Source organism: Rhinoderma darwinii, chromosome 2, assembly GCF_050947455.1.
Source record: "Rhinoderma darwinii isolate aRhiDar2 chromosome 2, aRhiDar2.hap1, whole genome shotgun sequence".
NCBI classification, from domain to species: Eukaryota; Metazoa; Chordata; class Amphibia; order Anura; family Rhinodermatidae; genus Rhinoderma; species Rhinoderma darwinii.
In genome coordinates this window covers 219,276,470-219,301,317 of record NC_134688.1, presented here as the reverse complement: position 1 = coordinate 219,301,317, position 24,848 = coordinate 219,276,470, and the positions used below count along the sequence as shown (strand labels likewise).

The window sequence follows — 24,848 nt, the reverse complement described above, 5'->3', positions numbered from 1 at the left end:
TTGGGGTGCACTCACGTTTATGTGGTTTTGTTTGTTCTCCGCACAGCCATTATAAAACCACTATCCCTTTTTGTACAAATGCGTAGTCTTATTTATTATATCTTCTCTTTCAGCTTCTTTTAATAATCTGATAAGGTGTCACTGAGTCAGGTAGCAGTGGCGTAGCTATAGGGGTCGCAGCGGTCGCAGTTGCCTAAGCCCCGGGGGGCACACGGGCCCACCTAGTCATACAGCATTGTTAAATAAATTTTCTGTGCCGTGAAGACGGCACTTCCTGGTTACAGTCACATGGTATACTTAGTGTGACCATGTTGTCACGTGGCACTTCTTCCAGCCTGTGCAGGGGAAGAGACGGTGCGGAGGACTCCAGGTGAGCTGCAGAGTCTGTATTGTAATGTGTTGTATTGTGTTGTGTTGTCTTGTAATGTAATGTAATGTATTGTATTGTAATGTAATGTATTGTGTTGCCTTGTAATTTATTGTGTTGTGTTGTCTTGTAATGTGTTGTATTGTGCTGTTTACGGAGGAGAGGGGAGCCTGTTAAATTACAGCCCCCCTCCTCTCTCCACCGCAAACTGCACAATACATTACAAACTGTGGGTCGCGTCCCTCTGTGGGGGTCGTGTGAAGACCTCCGGGGGGGTCGCGAGTCACTCACCGAGGTCCCGGTTCCATTCAATGCTGGAGCAAGGAGCTGACGTCTCCTTGCTCCAGCATTCACTGTGCCCTGAGCGGCTCGACGCAGGCAGGCGGGATGTAGCGACATCATCGCGCCTGTCTGCGCCGACTCACTATAGGACACACCAGAGGAGGCAAAGGAATGGGGATAGGTAAGTAATTATGCTATTTTTCTATTATGCACATATGGCGGCATTATACTGTATGGGGGGCTGATATGGGGGGGCATTATACTCCATGGGGGGCTGGTATGGGGGAATTATACTGTATGCGGGGGCTGATATGGGGGGCATTATACTGCATGGGGGGCTGATATGGCATGGGGGCTGATAAGATGGGGAGCATTATACTGCATGGGGGCTGATATGGGGGAATTATACTGTATGTGGGGGCTGATATGGGGGGCATTATACTGTATGGGGAGCTCATATGGGGGGCATTATACTGTATGGGGGGGCATTATACTGCATGGGGGGTTGATATGGGGGAATTATACTGCATAGGGGGCTGATATAGCATGGGGGCTGATAAGATGGGGAGCATTATACTGCATGGGGGCTGATATGGGGAAATTATACTGTATGTGGGGGCTGATATGGGGGGCATTATACTGTATGGGGAGCTCATATGGGGGCATTATACTGTATGGGGAGCTCATATGGGGGGCATTATACTGTATCGGGAGCTGATATGTGGGGCATTATACTGTATGGGGAGCTGATATGGGGGCATTATACTGTATGGGAGCTGATATGGAGGGTCCTTATACTGTATGGGGGGCTGATATGGAGGGGCATTATACTGTATGGGGAGCTGATATGGGGGCATTATACTGTATGGGGGCTGATATTGGGGGCACTATACTGTATGGGGAGCTGATATGGGGGGCACTATACTGTATGGGGGCTGATATGGGGAGCATTATACGGTATGGGGCTGTTATGGGCGGGCATTATACTGTATGGGGCAGTTATGGGGCATTATACTGTGTGGGGGCAGCTATGGGAGCATTATACTGTGTGGGTGCAGCTATGGGAGCATTATACTGTGTGGGGGCATTATACTATGGGGCTGTTGGGCAAGGCGTCTGGGCATAGGCGCGCGCAGGGGTCTGTTGACGGTGGTGTTGGGGAGGGGTAGGGGGGCCCAAGCTGAATTCTTGCACCCGGGCCCATGAGCTTTTAGCTACGCCCCTGTCAGGTAGCCATTAATACCATCTATGGACCAGTACTGCTATCTAGCTTCTCAGTTGGCTGTCGTTGTGGTATACTCATTTTTGAGTCTAAGTGCCTGAGCATGCGCAGTTCTAATGTGACTCTATGTATTGCACGGCGTACGCCGAGTTGATAGCTTATTCTGACTATGTAGCCTTGTGTCCCGCTTAGGCCCTGTTCACTCAGAAATTTTGAGGCAGATTTTGAACTGCCTGCACTTTTTTTCGCCCCTGGCCATTGAAGCTAATACAGGTTTTTTCTGCCTCCCATTGATTCAATAGAAGGTCTGAGGCGGAAACGGCAGCAAGAAAGGAAATGCTGCTTTTCTTTTCCGCAAGCGGCCAAAAGCCGCCTGGAAAAAAAAGCCTCTGCCTACCATTGAAATCAATGATGGGCGATTTGGGATTTTTTTTGGCGCTGATTCCGACGCGGTTTCGGCATCAAAATCAGTGCCAAAACACTCTGTGTGAACTGACCCTGACATCTATTTCAGCTATGATGTTTTTTTAAGCCGCAGCATGTCAATTGTGGTTGAGGAATTGACGGTAGTTTGTTGCGGGTTTTGCCCATTGAATTTAATGTGGATTTAAAACCTGCAACAGCCAAGTGTTGCGACTTTTGCGGTGGCATCGCAGCAATTATGGTCTTAGAGGAAAAAAACCCTTATTCTTACCTCTGACGTTCTGCAGGCCAAACTCCTGGGATGACGTTTCATCCCATGTGACTGCTGCAGCCAATCACAGGCTGTAGCGGTGGTCACATGGGATGAAATGTCATCCCAGTACGCCGGACTGCCAGCAGTTGGTGCAGTTTTTCGCCCAGAATTCCCTGCGGCCACTGGGGCAGATAAGCTGTATACCTCTATGCAGCGTATCCGCCCTGTGTGAACTTAGAATTATAATTCATATTTCAATTTACCGCGAGAAGCTTTCTTTTTTCAGTAAGATTTTAATTTGAGTGAAAAGCTCTACAAATGGTAGTAAGTTCACCCTTGTCACTGAAGTCAAATAAATGTTCTGTTCCACATACCACACAAAAAAACATAATTCTGTTTGCTATTTTAGCATTGGTTTACTTGTGCAGACAGTTTAAATTTAGAACTTTCGGGTCATTAATGCAGACCAGAGAAACGTTACATTCACTGGACCACAACTGTTGCTGGTGTTAAAGTCTCCATGTAGCCCCATGATAAAGAATATATTATATATTAACTATTTAACAAGCAAATTCCTAATATAATGTATCATTGGACATAATCCCTTCAGCTGTAGTCTACATGACTTCTATAATAACTTGCAGTGCTGCAGGAAATGCCTAATTTCCCATGATTATCATGCAGATCCCACAGAAGATTATAGGCTGCTATTTAGATCAGCCTCTGGTTTACTGTGTTCATTGCCTTGCAGGGCATTGTCAAAATACTCAAGGGGAAGAGAGGGATTCTAATGATAAGTATAAATTAGAAAATAGCTATCCTAACATTCTTTAATGTGTTTCCAAAGTATAGTTTAAAGGGACTTTCCGGCCTTGTGTCCCCCCCCCCCCTCAAAATATGCTAAAAATTCTGTGCTGATAAATTTATTAATATATCTTTATAACAGTTAGAGCTCTGTTTTTCTGATACAGAACTCGATATCCTTAGCATAGACATATATTTAGGACAACATGTTGTCTACCTGCAACTAATACTTGCTGTACTGTATATTGAGTGTATCACAATTGCCCTTTTGGAAGCTCAGATTCTTGATCTAAATTAGCAACTTTCAACACTGCGGGCCATTGACAATATGGAGAGGAGCTTGCTGCTAATTGAGCGGGCGCTCACTGGGGCAGATGCAAGCGAGGATGGTAGCATGGAGGTGCAGGCCGATGAGGCAGCTAGCTGGGTAACAGAAGGCGGGATAAAGGGACGAGTGTCAGGGAGACTAGTCCTCATCTGGAACACCCCAATAAGTTTGCCAAGTTGTCAAATGAGGGGGATGTCAGTTCAGGGGTAGCACTGCTGCAGCTAGACACCACCTCTAGCAGCCATGGGAATGTCTGCTCCAGTAAAGAGGCGAATGGGAGTATAGAATAGGGTAGACAGGTCCTACTAGTGGGAAACCCTATTATTAGGCGAACAGATAGGGCAATCTATCACAAAGACAGGGAATGTCACAGTTTGGAGTTTTCCGGGTGTTTGAGTTCGGCATGTCGCGGATCGATTTGACAGATTATTGAAAGGGGCTGGTGAAGACCCAGCAGTCATGGTGCACATTGGCACAAATGACAAAGTTAGAGGTAGGTGGAAGGTCCTAAAACATGATTTCAGGGACTTGGGTAACAAGCTCAGGGCCAAGACCTCAAATGTAGTACTCCCAGAAATACTACCTGTGCTACACCAGAGAGGCAGAGTGAGATTAAGGAAGTGAACAAGTGGCTAAAGAATTGGTGTAGGAAGGAGGGGTATGGGTTCTGTGAGAACTGGACCGACTTCTCTGTTGGCTCCAGACTCTACAGTAGGGATGGACTGCACCTAAATGGGGAGGTTATAGCTGTGTTGGGGGAAAAGATGGCTAGAAGGTTGGAGGAGTGTTTAAACTAGGGAATGGGGAGGGCAATTACTCCATGAAATGAACATGGGGGTGGAATAGAGGAATGGGTTAGAACAGTTAATAGGAATAAGAAGAAAAGTGGTACAGATAAACATATAAAGTGCATGTATACCAATGTCAGAAGCCTGAATAATAAGATTGAGGAATTAGAGTTGATAATGCTGGAGTAGAATTGTGACATAGTGGGGATAAGTGAGACATGGCTGGATGATAGCTATGACTGGGCTGTTAATATGTCGGGTTGCAGTCTGTTTAGGAATGATCGTACTAAAAAGAAAGGAGGAGGGGTTTGCTTATATGCAAAATCCTGCGTGATGGTATCTTTGAGGGAAATGATCATGTGGAGTCCCTATGGGTGTAAATAAGGGGAGGGAGAAATAATAATGCTTCTAAACCTAATTTTAATCTGTAGCCTGGACAAGATCTAAAAGCTACAGGTTCGGGGTCACCTAGGTAATAGTGACCACAGCATAATAAGTTTTCATGTATCCTTTAATAAGATGATTGGTAGAGTACCTACAAAAACACTAAACTTCAGAAAGGTCAATTTTCAGCAGCTGAGGGACGACCCAATGGCATAAACTGGGACAATGTCCTCAAAAATAAAAATACACAAACTAAATGGGACATTTTTAAAAGCCTCTTAAATAGGTTCTGTGAAAAATATATACCTTAGGCTGGATTCACACGAACGTGTATTGCGTCCGTGCGGGCCGCGTGGTTTTCACGCGCCACGCACAGACCAATAGAAGTCTATGGAGAGGTACAGACAGTCCGTGCTTTTTGCACCGCGTTTGTCCGCTGCGCAAAAAGCACGACACGGTCAATATATCCGCGTATTTTGCGCATCACGCACCCATTGAAGTCAATGGGTGCGTGAAAACCACGCAGGTCGCACGGAAGCACTTCCGTGCGAACTGCCTGTTTCGCGCACCAGCTGTCAAAAGGATGAATGTAAACAGAAAAGCACCACGTGCTTTTCTGTTTACAAACATCCACATGGCGTGTCATAATGATGGCGGCTGCACGAAAAGCACGCAGCCGCGCATCATATGATGCTGCCTTGTGGAGCAGGTAAGTGGCTTTTGCGCAGGCAAAACACAGCGTGTTTTGCGTGCGCAAAAACGCCACGCACGTCTGAATCAGCCCTTATGGGAATAAACAAGCTAGAAACAGGATGAAACTGGTGTGGTTAAATAAAACAGTAAAGGGGGCAATAAATGATAAAAAGAAGGCGTTCAAACTACTAAAGCAGAACGGTAGTGATGTAGCATTAAGTAATTATAAAGAAAAAGTTGTGTAAAAGACAAATAAATGCGGCAAAAATTGAAGCAATAATATCACTCTGCTCCGGGACTCTGTGGAATTCCCTGACATCGCTGCCCATATATGGACAGTGTGTCAGGGTCTTGCCCAGAGCGGAGCAGAGCGCTGGTGTCGGCTCTGCTCCTGGACTTTGTGGAATTCCCTGACATCGCTGTCCACATATGAACAGCGATGTCTGGGGCTTCCCCAGAGCCGGAGTCTCGAGCAGAGCGCTGGTGTCGGCTCTGCTCCTGGACTCTGTGGAATTCCCTGACATCGCTGTCCACATATGAATAGCGATGTCTGGGGCTTCCCCAGAGCCGAAGTCCCGAGCAGAGCGCTGGTGTCGGCTCTGCTCTGGGACTCTGTGGAATTCCCTGACATCGCTGTCCACATATGAACAGCGATGTCTGGGGCTTCCCCAGAGCCGGATTCCTGAGCAGAGCGCTATTATCGGCTCTGCTCCGGGACTCTGGGGAAGCCTCTGACATCGCTGTCCATACATCGACAATGATGTCAGGGGCTTCCCCAGAGCAGGAGTCCCAGTGATGTCAGGAGCACAGCTGGAGTCCCAGGAAGAGCCTACTAGCGCTCTGCCTGGGAATCCAGCTCTGGGCAAGCCCCTGACATCACTGGCGCAGCCTCTACAGAGGGCACTGGGGAAGCCTCTACAGAGGGCACTTTGGCAGCCTCTACAGAGGGCACTGTGGCAGCCTCTACAGAGGGCACTGTGGCAGCCTCTACAGAGGGCATTGTGGCAGCCTCTACAGAGGGCAATGTGGCAGCCTCTACAGAGGGCACTGTGGCAGCCTCTACAGAGGGCACTGTGGCGTTATCTACAAGTGGGTGTGTGACAGTATCTGAAGAGGACACTGGCATTATCTAGGGGTGTGTTGCATTATCTACAGAGGGCACTGTGGCCTTATCTACAGAGGGCACTGTGGCCTTATCTACAGAGGGCACTGTGGCCTTATCTACAGAGGGCACTGTGGCCTTATCTACAGAGGGCACTGTGGCCTTATCTACAGAGGGCACTGTGGCCTTATCTAGGGGTGTGTTGCATTATCTACAGAGGGCACTGCGGCAGCATCCACAGAGGGCACTGCGGCAGCATCCACAGAGGGCACTGCGGCAGCATCCACAGAGGGCACTGTGGCAGCCTCTACAGAGGGCACTGGGGCAGCCTCTACAGAGGGCACTGGGGCAGCCTCTACAGAGGGCACTGTGGCAGCCTCTACAGAGGGCACTGTGGCAGCCTCTACAGAGGGCACTGTGGCCACCTCTACAGAGGGCACTGTGGCCACCTCTACAGAGGGCAATGTGGCAGCCTCTACAGAGGGCACTGTGGCAGCCTCTACAGAGGGCACTGTGGCGTTATCTACAAGTGGGTGTGTGACAGTATCTGAAGAGGACACTGTCATTATCTAGGGGTGTGTTGCATTATCTACAGAGGGCACTGTGGCCTTATCTACAGAGGGCACTGTGGCCTTATCTACAGAGGGCACTGTGGCCTTATCTACAGAGGGCACTGTGGCCTTATCTACAGAGGGCACTGTGGCCTTATCTACAGAGGGCACTGTGGCCTTATCTACAGAGGGCACTGTGGCCTTATCTACAGAGGGCACTGTGGCCTTATCTACAGAGGGCACCGTGGCCTTATCTAGGGGTGTGTTGCATTATCTACAGAGGGCACTGCGGCAGCATCCACAGAGGGCACTGCGGCAGCATCCACAGAGGGCACTGCGGCACTATCTAAAAAGGGGCTGCCCAATCTTGACATGTGTGCTAACTGAGCCGCCGGACTGCATTTAGCGACACTTAAACTGGAAAGCTGGATTCTTGAAATAAGCACGTGGAAAAATATCTCAAATTTTAAACCTAGCGCTATTATTCTAGTAATGTAGTATTATTATTCTAGTAATATAGTGTTATAGTAGTTAAAATAACTAATTGATTAACAATAATTTTTTATTGTATCAAATTTGAAAGTAATGCGGCCCGTCAACTTCCCATTTTTTCTATATGCGGCCCACCTACCCGGCCGAGTTTGAGACCCCTGATCTAGATCTTTGTCGTATATACAAACTTTGCACACCTTGATCTATTATTTTTGCAATATTTTTGTGTGTAAGCCACTTCTTGGATGCAAATTTATGCGCAAATTTAAGATTGAATACATTTTTATTTATTCCTATTAGTCACAATTTACATGGAAGTGGAGATGGCTGTAAACGACAGGATAATACAACTCCGATCATTCTGTTGTCTGCATACAGGAAATGTAGAGATTTTGGGGGTATGTCCACTTTTTTATATTGAGATGATACTTCTCCCAAATTTTTATCTTAAAATTAAACTTTGCAATCCTATTGTTTTGGTGGTTTATTTTAAATACATGTGCATGTAGATAAAGATAAGTGTAGTATGGCATATCAGTTTGTATCCGTCATCCATTGACTTAAATGTTAAAAAAAACAGAAAGCTCCTTTCCGTCAGGTTTCCGTAATTTTTGATGGAAACAATAGCGCAGCTGACTACGGTATTTCTTCTGTAAAAAAAACAGAAACCTGACGGAACGGAGCTTAAGGATATGTTCACATCTGCGTCAGGGCTCCGTTCCGATGTTCCGTCGGTGCTTTCTGTCGGAATGGAGCCCTGACTGACACAAACTGAAACCAAAGGTTACTGCTTCCATCACCATTGATTTCAATTCTGACGGATCCGGTGCTAATGGTTTCAGTTTGTCTCCATTTTGACGGGATGAATAGCGTAGTTGACTATCAGGGCCGGATCCAGGTTTATGTGGGCCCTTGGGCAACACAGACTTAGTGAGCCCCTTTGAGGGGGAACTCACTTACAACTGCAGTAAAACGGCAGTTTGTGCCCGCATATAGAAGTTAGGTGTCCAGTTTGTGCCCCCATATAAAAGTTAGGCCTTGTTTATGCCCCCATAAAGAGGATATTCCCCCAGGTTATGCCCCCATATATACAGTGCCCTCTGTAGATAATGCCACACAGCCCACTGTAGATAATGTCACACCCCCCGTAGATAATGCCACACACTCCATGTAGATAATGCCACACAGCCCCTGTAGATAATGCCACACACATCCCCTGTAGATAATGCCACATGCAGCCCCCTGTAGATAATGCCACACACAGCCCCCTTTAGCTAATGCAACACACATCCCCTGTAGATAATGCCACACACTGCCCCCTCTAGATAATGCCACACAGAACCCCCTGTAGATAATGCCACACAGCCCCCTGTAGATAATGCCACACATAACCCCCTGTATATAATGCCACACACAGGCCCCTTTTGATAATGCCACACACAGCCCTCTGTAGATAATGCCACACACTGCCCCCTCTAGATAATGCCACACACAACTCCCTGTAGATAATGCCACACAGCCCCGTGTTGATAATGCCACACATAGCCGCCTGTAGATAAAGCCACACACAGGCCCCTGCAGATAATGCCACACACAGGCCCCTGTAGATAATGCCACACACTGCCCCCTGTAGATAATGCCACACACTGCTCCCTGTAGATATTACCACACACTGCTCCCTGTAGATATTGCCACACACTGCTCCCTGTAGATATTACCACACACTGCTCCCTGTAGATATTACCACACACTGCTCCGTATAGATATTACCACACACTGCCCCCTGTAGATATTGCCACACACTGCCCCCTGTAGATATTGCCACACACTGCTCCCTGTAGATATTACCACACACTGCCCCTGTTGATTATGCCACGCACTGCCCCCGGTAGATATTGCCACACACTGCTCTCTGTAGATATTACCACACACTGCTCCCTATAGATATTACCACACACTGTCCCCTGTAGACAATGCCGCAAACTGCCCACTGTAGATAATGTCACACACAGGCCCCTGTGGATAATGCCACACACAGGCCCCTGTAGATAATGCCACACACTGCCCCCTGTAGATAATGGCACACACTTTTCCCTGTAGATATTACCACACACTGCTCCCTGTAGATATTACCACACACTGCTCCCTGTAGATATTACCACACACTGCTCCCTGTAGATACTACCACACACTGCCCCCTGTTGATTATGCCACACACTGCCCCCTGTAGATATTGCCACACACTGCTCCCTGTAGATATTACCACACACTGCCCACTGTTGATTATGCCACACACTGCCCCCTGTAGATATTGCCACACACTGCTCCCTGTAGATATTACCACACACTGCTTCCTGTAGATATTAGCACACACTGCCCTCTATAGATATTACCACACACTGTCCCCTGTAGATAATGCTGCAAACTGCCCACTGTAGATAATGCCACACACTGCCCCTGCCAATAGTGCCACACACTGCTCCCTCTAGATATTACCACACAGTGCTCCCTGTAGATATTACCACACACTGCTCCCTGTAGATAATGCCACTCACTGCTCCATGTAGATATTACCACACACTGCTCCCAGTAGATATTACCACACACTGCCCCCTGTAGATAAAGCCACACACACCTCCTTGTAAATAGTGCCACATACACCCCTCCCTGCCGATAGCTGCATTGGGGCTCCCTCTAACAGTGGAATCCCCGGCCAGAGCGTTGCCGAACACTCTGGACAGGGATTTCGGTCCCAGAGGGGCACTTGACGTCACAGTCCATACACGGACAGCGATGTCAGGGGCTGCTCCAGGAGCGGAATCCCCAGCAAGAGCGTCGGCAACGCTCTGACTGGGGATTTCACTCGTGGAGGAGCTATGACGGCAGCATAAGGAAGCACCCAGCGCGCCAAGTGAGCCCCCCAAAGGGCAGCGGGTGCTCATGCCGGCCCTGGGTCTAAGCATCTGACTGACTGCTGAGGGCTCTATGGGGAAGAAGTATACTGCAAGTGTGGGGGACTGACTCTGACTGCTGTGGGCTCTGAGCACTGAGCAGTCATAGATGCTCAGACACACCCTTGCAGATAATCCCCACCATAGAGCCCTTTTCAGTCAGCGAGATGCTTAGACCCCACTTGCAAACAGCCAAAATCCCCCCTTGCAGCCAAAATCCCCCCTTGCTAACAGTCAAAATCCCCCCCTTGCTAACAGTCAAACCCCCCTTGCTGACGGTCAAACCCCCCTTGCTAATAGCCAAAATCCCCCCCTTGCTAACAGCCAAAATCCCCCCTTGCGAACAGCAAAAATCCCCCTCTTGCTAACAGCCAAAATCCCCCTTTGCTAACAGCCAAAACTCCCCTTGCAAAAAGCCAAAACCCCCCCCCCTGCAAACAGCCGAAATCCCCCCAATCCCTAGCATCAGACAGCGATGACTTTTTTAAGTTAATAAGGGGCAGGGGGGAGGAGGCTGAGTGCAGTGAGCGGCGCTCAGTTGTTTTAAGACAGCGCTCACCTCTATCTTAGCCCGGCTAAAGGAATAGCACGGCCGCGGCGTGGGGAGGGTAGGGAAATAAATATGGAGAACGGCCCCAAAAGTTTACTGGAGGACCGACCCGGGGGCACCAGCCCCTGGGCCCAGCCTGCCCCTGCACTCCCCGGGGAAGCCAGGACGGCAGCCATGAGAAGAGCCATGACGGCAGCGTCAGCACCCGGCGGCCGAGTGGGCCCCCCCGAGGGTAATGGGCCCCGGCACTTGTCCGGGTTTGCCGGGTGCTGACGCCAGCCCTGTCGACTATGCAAATGAAATTTTATAAAACTACAGCATATAGGGAGCCAACACAACAGTGGGCCATATCTATGGAACAAAGGGGTCCAGAAAAAAATAAAAACTGCACTGGAATCATGGAGATAGCACTATTCAGGTCAGTTAACCAGTTCAACTTATATGACCTAGTGACAGGTCCTGTTTAAAGAGGTTTTCCTTATTAGAAGATTTATCATCTATCCACAGGATAGATGATAAATGTATGATTGCTGGGGTCCCCACCATTGGGACCCCTACCAAACACTAGAACAGGGTCCCAAGCCCCCTGTGCGATCGTGCAGTGAGGAGGACTTTGAATGGCTCAGCAGACGCTCGACTGTTTTGGTCAGCCCCATAGACATTGAATGGAGCAGCAGAACGCAAGTGCAACTGCCGCTCCATTCAAAGTCCTACTCACTGCTATCGTGCGTGGGTGGATATCTTGGACTACTTGGATCAGTGATTGAAACAAATAATCTATTAGTCTGGAAATACAAGACATTTTTGCATCTGTCCATAAAGAGCCCACACTGTGTGCACGGACTGTGAGAAGAAAGTGAGAGGTTCAAATAGTCTACATGTACAAACACGACTACTATGAAATGGAGATTCACAGTATAACTAACAATAAATATACCCACAAACAGTTCCAGTTGACACTCAGCCAGTAAGGAGGATAGTACATAAAGTCGGATCACAAGCTTTCATTGAAAATGTGGGGAAAAATAAACACCCAAGTTTTTTGGCTGAATCTTTTCATTATAAATGCAATGATCAGTAAATCCATGAAACAAACCAAAGAAGTTCATTAGAAATATTTTTGATACAGTGATGTATAAAAGATATGCTGCATCTAAAGTCACCAATAGTCGAATTGCTGCCATCGCAATGCAGTCACCCGTGTGACCCAATGTGACGAGTGGACTAATAATTGTTCTCCAAGGAAGTCAAAGGAAATAATCTCAAGACAAGTGTACAACAGTAAAGAAAAATCATAAGATACATTTTATGGCACATTTTATGATACACATCAGAAGTTATCATGGGGTCAACCTTTTAGTGGTGACGTATGCCACATACGCTGGCTAGATCATGGAGAATAAGTGAATTTGAGAAGAACAGCTGGGTATAGTGCATTGTCTATCTTCAAAGCACATTCTTATTGTCATTTACCTTTACACAGTATTGTATGTTACATTATTTCTTGATATATTTCTGCATATCAGGACAACTAGTTACGCCGGAAATTTATTCATAATGACTTGATCAAAAAGTAACAAAATGTTATAAATGCATATCTTTTAAATATATTATGTATATGACAGACACAGCTTGCCGCTATGTATTTGCTTTTTGAGAACCTGTGTCATAACGTATTATGCTTTACACTGTCAAAGGGAGAAATAATACGCCTTGTTGGATTTGTTTGTGGATCATTGCTTCAATTTTACAGAATAAGAGAGAACTCACCCTTCCCTGACATTTATAGGGTGACGGAGTGGCAACTGTACAGCAGGTGAGTAATGATTTGGAAATGAATAACCCCTGCACAGGCGCACTGCCATGATCAGGGGCACAACTAGAAATTAGCGGGCCCCAGCAAACTTCTAGCATGATAAAAAAAAGTACAACTCCCAGCATAGTCTGACAATTGCTTACCAATGTCAAACTACTGTGTATTACAGATATGATGTGCCACACCTATGCCCTCACAGACATTTGTGCCCAATATACAGTGCAGACAAGACCCCAGACTGGACCCTTTAATGAATTCAGACTACTGATCAGATCCCAGACCAGACCCGAAAATGAATTTAGACCCCTGACCAGGCCCCAAAAATTTATTCAGACCCCAAAACTAAAGAATCTTTTCCAACCCCAGACCCCCTTCATTACTTGCCGCTCCTTACTCCGGGTCCTATTCACTTTTAGGTGACGCCACACACGTCAGGACGTTGTTTGCACCACCGCACACAGGGTCCTAACTCCAGCCAGCATTACGACATTGTGTGCATGTGGACCCTGAGTTCAATAGGTAACGGCCAGCACCGAGCCTTCCTGAGTCCACGGCCACATAAGTAATCATTATGGCTGCTACAAGGAAAGTTACACCCCTGGCCATGACAGACCCTTTATCAAAAACTGTATTTATCTAGTGACATGTCAAACCAGTACTTGATTTGTTCTAATGATTTAGAAATGCTACGAAGTGCTGTTTAACAGAAAAAGGGGGCATATCTGATAGCACTCCATCACTGAAAAGCTAAATATTATTTTTAATATTTACAATATGAAGACTTCTTTGGTACAGAAGAGATAAGAGCACATTTAAATACACTGTATATAGAAGAGATTAATAATGAATACACGTGCTATGCTGTTAATACAGTAAATAGGACTAGAAGGACATGAACGATTTCTTAGTCATATTCTATCACAAGTATTTTTGAAAACATACTTTATGGTAAACTTTGCGTACTGTACCTTGGGTCTTTCGAGTGGATACAGCATTGCAATCATCATTCGTTTTACAAGGTGCTACATCAGGAAGCTGGAAAACAGGAATATTAATGGTGAGAATGGCAGTGCTTAGATGACTGTTACTGCCATTACTCCTGCCCTGTAGGCTGCATCTTGAGTACATTACACATTTTTGCTATTTGAGAAATTATTTAGTGGATTTTTCTTATGCTACTTGGCAATAATAGTCTTAAAAAGAAAAGAAACTAACCTTATTTGGCTCTAAATCGTTGCATGTTCCCAGGATTTTCAAGTATGCTTGGATATATCCTGCACAGCAGGGATCTTGTATTATCAAACTTTCTCTTAAAACAAATGTCTACCTCTTATTACAATCTTCTTATGCAGAAAACTAGGTTAGTGACCATTTAAAGTATCATCCCACCTTGGGGGGAAAAAAAAATCCTTAAATTATGAAGTAAATAACTTGGATTGGGATAACTCTATTAAATCTTTCATCACAGACTATTTTTCACTTTTTAGGCCCCCAGCTGGATGACGCCTCTGAACATGCATCACTTGAAATCGCACATCATTTGCAGCCATTAGAAAGCATAGAAATGTGACCTGCAACTTTGTGACACTCAGCACAGTTATTCCGTTCAATAGGGACGTCGAGTGTCACGCTATATTTGCCGTTCACTCCTATGGGAGTGCAAGTTAATGGAAGGGAAAGGCACATTCACGTCATTTGGATTGCGCTAATAAGTTTGCAATGTAGCCCTTGAGGTATACAAGGTAGATTTCACACAAAAAAAAATAAAAAATCAGCAACAAAAACTTTACAATTACTAATGCATGCATCTTTTGTTGATACCTCATTACAGTGTGTCATTTGTTGCTCTGGAGTAATTATGAAGTTTGTCATCACAACAAAAGAGCTGTCTCCCTGTGGAAAAAGCAGAGGATAACAAGCGTCAGCAGAAAGCAGAAAGCTTCAGGAGCTCACGCTGCTTAGTAATTTAGATGGAATGTAAATTGAACTCTAGTATGACCCTAGCGTATGATCTATTGGTACCGCTAGAGAAGTTTTCTAGTTTGGTTTATTTACTGTTTTACAGGAAGCTAACTCATGAAAGCTGTGACGGTTTAAAGACGAAATTTTCACCATGACTAAATGAATGTTCCCACAAATGAATGTACTATAATCCAGATTGCTATATTCTAGCTGCGATCCAACATAATTGTATATCCTGGTGATGCCCTGACATTTTCAATAATGTATTGGTATATACAAACATTCCAAAACAAAAGGGTATGTGCACACGATATCGACAATTACAGCTGAAATTACGGAGCTGGTTTCAGGAGAAAACAGCTCCTGCATTTCAGACGTAATTGGTCGTACTCGCGTTTTGCGAGGCGTAAATTACGGCCGTAATTTGGAGCTGTTCTTCATTGAAGTCAATGAAAAACGGCTCAAATTACGTCCCAAGAAGTGTCCTGCACTTCTTTGACGACGCTGTTATTTTACGCGCCGTCTTTTGACAGCGACGCGTAAAATTACAGGTCGTCGGCACAGTACGTCGGCAAACCCATTGAAATTAATGGGCAGATGTTTGCCGACGTATTTGAGCCGTGTTTTCAGGCGTAATTTGAGGCGTAAAACGCCTCGTTTACGCCTGAAAATAGGTCATGTGAACCCAGCCTAATAGTGAAACCACAATAATAATATCCTCTTAACCCCTTAATGACCAGGCCATTTTGCGCGTTAATGACCAAGGATTATTTTTCGTTTACTCACAGTCGCATTCCAACAGTCGGAACTTTCTTTTTATTCCGTCGGCATAGCCATATAAGGGCTTGTTTTTTGCGGGACGAGTTGTCTTTTGCAACTGCACCATTTTTGGATGCATATAATGTATTGATTAACTTTTATTAACTTTATTATAGGAGAGAATTGAAAATAAGCAGCATTGATTTTCACGCCGTTTACTATGCAGTGTAAATAACATGTTAACTTTATTCTATGGGTCGGCACGATTACGGGGATACCAAATATGTATGGGTTTTATACGTTTTCCTACGTTTGCACAAAGAAAAACCTTTCAGAAAAAAATTACTTGTTTTTGCATCGCCGCATTCCAAGAGCCGTAACTCTTTTATTTTTCCGTCAATGTGGCCGTATGTTGGCTTAATTTTTGCAGGCCAAGGTGTAGTTATCATTAGTACTATTTTGGGGTACATAGGACTTATAGATTAACTTTTATTTTATTTTTTATGGGGGGAATGAGAGAAAAGAAAGCATTTTGCCGCTGTTATTTGCGGGGTTTTTTGGACGCCGTTCATCTGGCGGTTTAATTAATGTGTTCTTTTTATTGTTCGAGTCGTTACCATATATGTGTATGTGTTATTTGTTTTGACACTTTTACTAAATAAAACCACTTTTTGGTTTTATTTTGACTGTAATATTTTATTTATTTTTTTTCATAAACTTTATTCAACTGCTTTTACATTTTTTTTTTGTCTCACTAGGGGACTTCACCATGCGATCTGCTGATCGCTTATATAATGCTTTGGTATACTCAGTATACCAAAGCATTATTGCCTGTCAGTGTAAAACTAATAGGCAGTTGCTGAAGGTAGACCTGGGGGCCTTTGTTAGGCCCCGGGCTGACATGGAAACCCAACGGCGCCCCACAATTTCTTTGCGGGGGCGCCGATGTGGTGACAGAGGTAGCTCCCTCCCTCTGTCAAACACATTAGATGTCGCTGTCGCTATTGACAGCAGCATCTAATGGGTTAAACTACCAGAATCGGAGCGCGCTTCGATTCCGGCAGTTGCGGCAGGAGCCAGGCTGTGTATAACATCCGTGCTCCTGTAGCTGTTTGCGTGGGTACACTGGCAGTACCCACACGATCAGAGGACGGATATATCCGTCCTTTTGCGGGAACTAGCACCTGCACAGGACAGATATATCCGTACTTCATCGAAAGGGGTATTCCCATCTGGGACATTTATGGCATATTCACAGGATAGAAGCAGGCCCATCTCTGTCCAGAATGGGAATATCCCTTTTATGATGTAAAAGTGGGATTAAATTAATATTAAATAAAAACAATAAAATTAACCCCTTCACGGAGAAGCCAATTTTGGATTTAAGGTGTATTTGTTAGATTAATATGCTGCCCTATATAAGGGCAGCATATTACAGCTACAGGTCCGTAGTCCTACTAGCCAAAAACAGTCTAAAAAAATGTTTATGCCGTTTGTCTAATAGGAGCGCTGAAAAAATAGAGCAGACCCATAGTTCTAAAAATCGACAACTCATCCTCCAAAAAATAAAAGGTTATGCTCAACCAAATGCAGAGGTACAAATGACTGTATTGCTGGTCTTTAAGGCCAAAATGGTCGGCATCTTTAAGGGATTAATATGCACTGAATGCACCTGAATTATGTGCAAACTGTATTCACATGAGATATAATAAGAATGTATACAAAAAAAAAAAGGTGACACTTTCGGGACAGTTTTTACCGTTTTAATGTGTCTGTTAGGGGGTTAAACAAGTTTTCTTACCTGCGGAGGGAAAACATAGTCGGCAACATCCCAGATTTCCGTGCCCATGCCAGAAACATTGGTAATAGCTATGCCTTTCATTTTTACAGACACAGAACTGATGATGTCATCAACAGTCTGGTAGCCTTTCTCATACAAGAACACCCATCTGAATGCAAACAAGAGTAAAAGTGTTGTTAAAATTTTTATAGTTACACATGCAGCAGTAACTTTTAACTACATCAATAAAACAGAATATGAGAAGAGGGAGATCAATGTTCAGCCTACTGTTTTCACTGTCATGAATCTGTATAGTTTACCAGCTTCTGTACAGCTTTTGCTTTCTGGCATACAATGCATGCTTTAACGCAGTGGTTCCCATACTTTTTGAGACTGGGACCCACATTTGGCCAGGACTTTTGTTCGGGACCCCCCAACTACCGTACTTAGCCCCAACATCATTCGTAGCTAGATGCCGGTACTTAGCTCCATTCGAAAAATAAGTCCATGAAACATCGAAACCATTGATAATTGAGGGGACGAGCTCAAGGTATCCTGCTGCTGTGCATCACCAAGGCAAGACTATGGCCGCTGATGGTTGGTCATGTGTCCCAACCCGTCCATCAGTGGCTATCAGAGGCATAGCTAGGGGTTTTACACAGGGGAAGAGAAAAACATCTGAGTGGGCCCCAATGCATTGGGCCCAGCACACAGTATAATGACCCCTTAGTGTCCCCACACAGTATAATGCCCTCATAGCTGCCATCACATTGTATAATGACCCCTTAGTGCCCCCACACAGTATAATGCCCCTATAGTGCCTGCCCACAGTTTAATGCCCCTTAAGCTGCCCCCCCCCCCCGCACAGAATAATTCCCACATAGCTGCCTCCACACAGTATAAAGACCCCTTTGTGCCCGACAAGCAGTATAATGGCCCCACACAGTATAATGCCCCCATCAATGCCCCCACATGGTATAATACCCCTATAGCTGCCCCCATACAGTATAATACCAACACAACTGCCTCCATACAGTATATTGCCCCATAGTGGCCCCCCCATACCCAGTATAATGCCCTCACAGGGCCTAATAAAAAACTAATTAATAATTACTCACCTATTCCCATTCCCACGACGAGTGCAGGAGATCCCTCTGCTCTTTCGGTATGTGCAATGTGTGACTCGGCACAGACAGGTGCAATGACGTCATTACATCTCACCTGTCTGCAAAACATAGTGAATGCTGTAGCAAAGAGCTGTCATCTCCCTACTCCAACATTGGATTCATCTGTATATGCATCTCGAAGACACATATACAGTTGAAACCAGGACATGCCACCGCTGGGGGACAGGCCCTGGGCCCCACCATCTCAGTGGGCCCGGGCCATTGGTGAGTGGCTTGTGACTGCCTGGAGGTCTTCACATGACCCTCAGGGGGTTACGACCCACAGTTTGGGAAACACTGCTTTAAAGAAAAACTCTATTAGAATTACATTCTACCCCTGTCTCTAACCTCCATCATAGTGGTGATCTTTTTCTGCCAAGACAAATCTAACCAAAACACCATCCATATCAATGTTCAAATCCAATTGTCGAATGGTGGCCGTTATATGTTTATACAGATGTGTCCTTCCTTACGTTATCTCTAAACTCGACATATCCAGAGATGTATGGCACGAGATGTCAAACAAACATAGAAAAAAACTTAGAACTCTGATTGATCCCTTTTGTCAGGCATAGACTCCCGTCTTAAAAAAACGTACAATATAAACGTTTAGGTCCCATTCACATTGTGTTTGTGCTATCCGCCGAGCGTATACGTTTTTAAATACTATAAAAGTATTGAAACGTATAGCTCGGCATATACATAGACTATAATGGGTCAAACGTAGACCAAAATAGCATCCGTTTGGTCTATGTTTGTCATGGTTTACGTTGGGATACTGTTTTTTGAAAGTACTGAAAAGCGTAGTCTGCTATGCTATTCTGTACTTCAAAAAATGGTATACAAGACCTAACTTTTTTTATCATTGATCTTAATGGAAGACGTATGCAAACATAATACTATACGTTTGTATCCATTTACATACAGTAAATCTATCACGTTTTTTTTTTTTGCTTTTTTTTCTATCACTGTTCACTTAAAAAAAAAAAAAAACATACTTTTTTTAGGTAAAAAACTGACAGAAATGTATACCAACATATGAGTATACGCTAAACTTACACGATATAAAAAGCAAACGTAAACAGAAAATGGTACACATTTGTATGCGTTTTCAATGGTTCACGTTTTTATAAAAATACTTATAAGCTCGGCGGATAGCACAAACGCGATGTGAATGGGGCTTAAGGCTTTGTTCACATCTGCGCTAGAGCTCCGTTCCGTCTGAGCTTTCCATCAGAACGGAGCCCTGACAGACACAAATGTAGTCGACTACGCTATTGATTCCGTCCAAACGACGGAACCCTTTCACAATGGAGACAAACGGAAACCATTGGCAACGGATCCGTCACCATTGAAATCAATGGTGATGGAAGCGGAAACCTTTGGTTTCCATTTGTGTCAGTCAGGGTCCCGTTCCGACAGAAAGCTCCGACGGAACATTGGAACATGACCCTGACACAGATGTGAACGAAGCCTTACATATACATTTTTTTACTGGATGGCTGTGAGTGATGCCATCCGTTTACCATGCATTGACCATAGACTTCCATGTTAACAGAACATATGCATTTAACATATAAGTTTTTTTACTGGATGGCTGTGACGATTGCCTTTCACGGATGATATCCATCGGTCATCTGTCGCCCATAGACTCCCATGTTAAAGATAAGTTTATACATGTTTTTTTACTGGATGACTTTAACATGTACTTTTTTTACTGGAATGCGCGAGATTGTATCAGGACAAATTGTATAAGTTTACACAATTTAAAAAAAGTTAAGGGTGGACACATTTGTACAGAATGTGAGCACACTGCTAGAAATGAGGGTTGGAATTCACATGAATTCATATGTTCTAATAAATGAATTTGACAGAAATTGGAATGGAAAGTCTTGTCATAAGTGCAAATAACTATAGAGGTCCTTCTATATATTTTTTCCCTTCTTTTTTCCTTTAATTTTCCTTTCTTTCGATGGCTCTTTAGTTTGTTTTATGTATACAGATCAATTTGTATACTCAATTTGTAATATACATTACAATCCCTATACAGTTTATGTAAAAAAAAAAGGAAAAAATACAATCTGATATCGCAAACTTTTATAAAGGTGGGCATCTCTTAGCCAGACAGACCACCTTTCCCGACAGGACTGTTTCTTAGATTCAAGCTAACCATAAGGCATGTTAATATTGTAAGTAAATATTCACTTTATATATGACTTCTACTACATTTAGAACTTTATTAGACTTCAAGTACAACAGAATCAAACAGCGTGCTGCGTCCAAAATCCATCTGCTTTTACGTGGAAGCATTACAATATTAGGGTATGTTTACACGGCTTGTTTGCAGCCATTTTTCCGTAAATGCCCCAAAAAACGGCTGAAAAAAACGGAAGCTGGACACCTCCAAACATCTGTCCATAGATTTCAATGGGAAAAAACTGTGTTTTGTTCCGACGAGGCGGTTTTTTACGTGGCCGTTTGAAAAAATGGAGCGTAAAAAAACGCCCATAAAAAGAACTGCATTGTGTCAATAGAAAAACAGCTCCAAAAATGACCGCAAAAACGCCTTAAAAAAGTTTTGTGGTTTCAAAAACGTCTGAAAATCAGAGGCTGTTTTCCCTTGAAAACAGCTCAGTATTCTACAGCCGTTTTTTGTTTAGCGTGTGAACATACCCTTAGAGTTTAAGGGTGCGAGATCCGATGTAAATCTGATCTGGTTGTCTGTGATCCGAGTTATGAGATCAGAGACTCCAGACCAGAGTTCTCTCAGCTTATCACAAATCCTATACATAAGCATTAGATACCCACCACTGCCACAATCACGCCAACAATGATCTGAAATGTCCTTATTGAATTTAGCAAGTTTCTTTGGATATAGATGTAGGCCATATGGATCTTTTTAACAGTCTGAATATGGTTCAAACATTTTGAGTCTTGGCATGTGTATTTTATGGCTTGATCCCAATCACTTTGAGAGAACTTTATTTGGTGGTATCTCTCACATTCTACCATGTATCTTAATTCACTTCTGGCGCCGTCCAATATTAACTTGTTATAGATCACAGTTAGCACTTTTTTTATTCCTTATGTAAGTGCCAAAATACTTGCGATATTTAGAAGAGATATTATCTTGACATTTCATCTTGTTGAAAATATAAAGGGCATCTATAATACTCTTGAGTTGGCATAAACTAAAAAAAACTCCCCTATTTTGACCATATTTCTTTTGATCCTTCTTACCATTCTCGATCTACCCAATTGAGAATTAGTTGTTAAAGATAACTAAATTAAAAAAGTGTTAAAAGTATTTTATTTTAGACTCCCCCCTCTCTTTGTGTAGCACCCAACATTGCTTATTGTGTTACACAAAATGTGTGGCATTTTCAAGGAAATTGGGAGACTTAGATTTCCAAAAACTAGGATCTGCTGTAGTTTCCAGCCATCTCCTAAGGACGAGGCCTCCAGCTAGACCCAAGACCGTAACATATCTTGTATTTACCACTTCTTAATAGGCTCCAATATTGCTGCTCTATAATATAGCGGTAGATTCCGAATACCATTCCACCTGCCATAATGCGTTAATTTGTCAATTTTCCTCTTAGCCTTATATTACCTCTACCACCTCCCCAAATGAATCTTAACATGGCTGTTTGTATTTGGCTTATTCATCTAATGGAAAGTCTCAGAGGGAGGCTATGGAAAATATACATTATTTGGGAAACAATATTCATTTGGAAAGCGTTAATCTTTGCCAACCAAGATATGTTCAGTTTAACTAACGTCTTCGTTTTCTTCCGGACAACTCTAAGTAGGTTATTTTGATTTAGTTTAATTGTTATTGATGTATTATTAGTGATGCTTAAACCTAAATGTGACATACTTGTTTTCACCCACCGGTACATGAATTTCCCAGTTTTATTCTCTTAAAGGGGCAGCGCGCGCACCGGACTTTAATGGGTAATCAGCCCATGAGTGCCCGGGACTATAAGAAGGGCCCAGCCCCTTGCTTCAATGCCTGAGCGTTGTTTGTCGTATCCTAGTTTGTCTAAGCAAATGGTCTCCTAGTGTTTTCCAGTTCCCAGTGTTCCCTGTTCCTGTATCCTGTGCTATCCTGGTCAAGTGCGGTGCTGAGCTGTAGTCGTGCTGTGCTTCATACCACACCTGTCCTGCTACACCACGCCTGACGTCTACCTGCTACCTAGTCCCATCCGAGCCTGCCTTGCTTCTGTCCAAGCTGCCACAGGTACCCTATACGAACTATAGACTGTGACCTGCGCCCTGTTGGCCAGCTGCCATACCGCCAAGGCGGTACGGTCCAGTGGGTCCACAAACCCTACATGACATAATCATTGGATATTAAATAATTGAAGACTCCTTTTATGTGCCTTACCAATAGGTTCGCAAAAATGTGAACATCTCAGTTTTGGAGGAAAATAGTTTTTTAAGTTTTAGAATGATTTCCAAACTTTTCTTACTTGGGGAGCATGACAGTAGTACCTTCCAACATTTCTATAGGTAAGGGAATACCATTAAAAGCCAATTTAAAAACAGGAGTTTAGTAAAGGGTCAGAGTATTTTTAAAAGTAATGTAGTACTCGCTTAATAGACAGTCGGGCCTTGGGGCTTTCCACTTTGTCAAGATACTGTATTAATTGCGAAACCTCAATTGAGTTATTTAAGATTTAAAGCTTATATCTCAAAAGGTGTAGGAGTTCAACCCTATCAAGAAATGTATTTATGTCCACTTCTTTTGGATAAATAACTACATGATTATGTTTTAAGCTGTATAAATTGTTGAAATATTCTGCAAAAGTATTATGGTGAAAAGCTTTTATTTCCCTTTTGGTCTATGAAGTGCTCCACATTATTTTCACCTGCCCTTCATTTTATTTTGTCATTCAACATATCCTACTCTATCTCCTCATTCATAAAACTCAGTTTGATCCTTCAACAGCGCATCCGCATATTGATTTGATAATATTGTTTTAATTTATGAATTGGTAAAATTTATTTAACTGGTTCCCGACCGCTGGCTGTGTATTTACGGCCAGTGGTCAGGGTCCTTAAAACCCGCGCCATAGACTATATACGGCGTGAGTTTTAGCTTGCTGCCCGAGCGATCGAGCAGCTGAATGTCGGGTCTGCAGCAGTCAGTGACTACTGGGAACCCTGAGGAGAAGATAGAAGTGGCTATCGCTACTGCTTCTACTCTGATCTCTTCTGCACAGCGCTCAATGAGCGCTATGTATAGAACAGAGGCAGCAGTGCCGCTGCCTTTATTGGCCCACGGTGAACATGTGACTGGTCACATGATCGCCGGGATGCCGTTAGTGGCAGACTGCTGCTGGGTCTGACTGGACCCAGCACATCTCTATTAGTGACAATAGTCACTACAAGAGGGCTGATTTCCCCTGTGCAGCCCCAGTTACAGTGGAAAAACATGGTGTAAAAGAAGAAAGTAAAAAGAAATAAAGTCCCCCAAAGGTCTTTTCTGACCTTTGAGGGACAGACCATCACAATAAAAATATAAAACTAAAATAAAGTGCAAAAAACTCCCCCCCCCCACCAATCAATGTTATAACGCTAGCCCTGAGCCAATTATCCTAAAATAGACATGTAATATATTAAAATTTACGGTAGACAAGGACGATCGCAAATAAAACATCTATTTTAGGGTAAAACTGTGTTATTACCAGAAAAAAAAGCTAAAAAGTAAAAAAATATATTTTTTTCACTATTTTCAAACGTTAAGCCTAAAAATTCTAAAATAGCAAAAAGGGTGTGTATAAAAATAATAAAAAAAAGAGACCTGCATTGTTTACGGAAAAAACATTGCAAAATGATGAAAACTAATAAAAAAGTTATAGCCATTTAAATAACGCGTGCTAAAAATGGCTAAACGAAGTCTGGTCCTGAAGGCTCAAAATAGCCTGGTCCTGAACTATGTTAATAAAAAATCTAACAAAAAAACAATATTTTTTTTTTTACGTTTTTCAATCTTATTTTGTTTTTCTTTCCTTAAGTTGTACCAAAGTTTTGTGCGGTGGCCCCTTACAACCATGTTATGTGCACACCTTAAGGAGTATTCTGTATTTCCCCATTGTCAAAAAGTATTTATTTAGAGATCTCCTCCCTTGTTACTAATAATTTTTTAGTCGCCACCGTTTTCCTATAT

General features: G+C 43.7%; 1 protein-coding gene across 3 annotated transcripts in view; it reads right to left on the bottom strand.

The window, feature by feature from the left end:
- Positions 1–24,848, bottom strand: part of P2RX1 (purinergic receptor P2X 1) — an 82,123-nt gene that overhangs the window by 43,485 nt on the left and 13,790 nt on the right. For all 3 annotated transcript variants that reach the window (XM_075850374.1, XM_075850375.1, XM_075850376.1), the window contains exons 2-4: positions 17,529–17,676; positions 14,828–14,899; positions 13,975–14,041 (exon numbers count right to left, since the gene is read on the bottom strand). In XM_075850374.1, the coding sequence (XP_075706489.1) occupies positions 13,975–14,041; positions 14,828–14,899; positions 17,529–17,676 (287 nt within the window). The remainder of the gene's footprint in view (positions 1–13,974; positions 14,042–14,827; positions 14,900–17,528; positions 17,677–24,848) is intronic.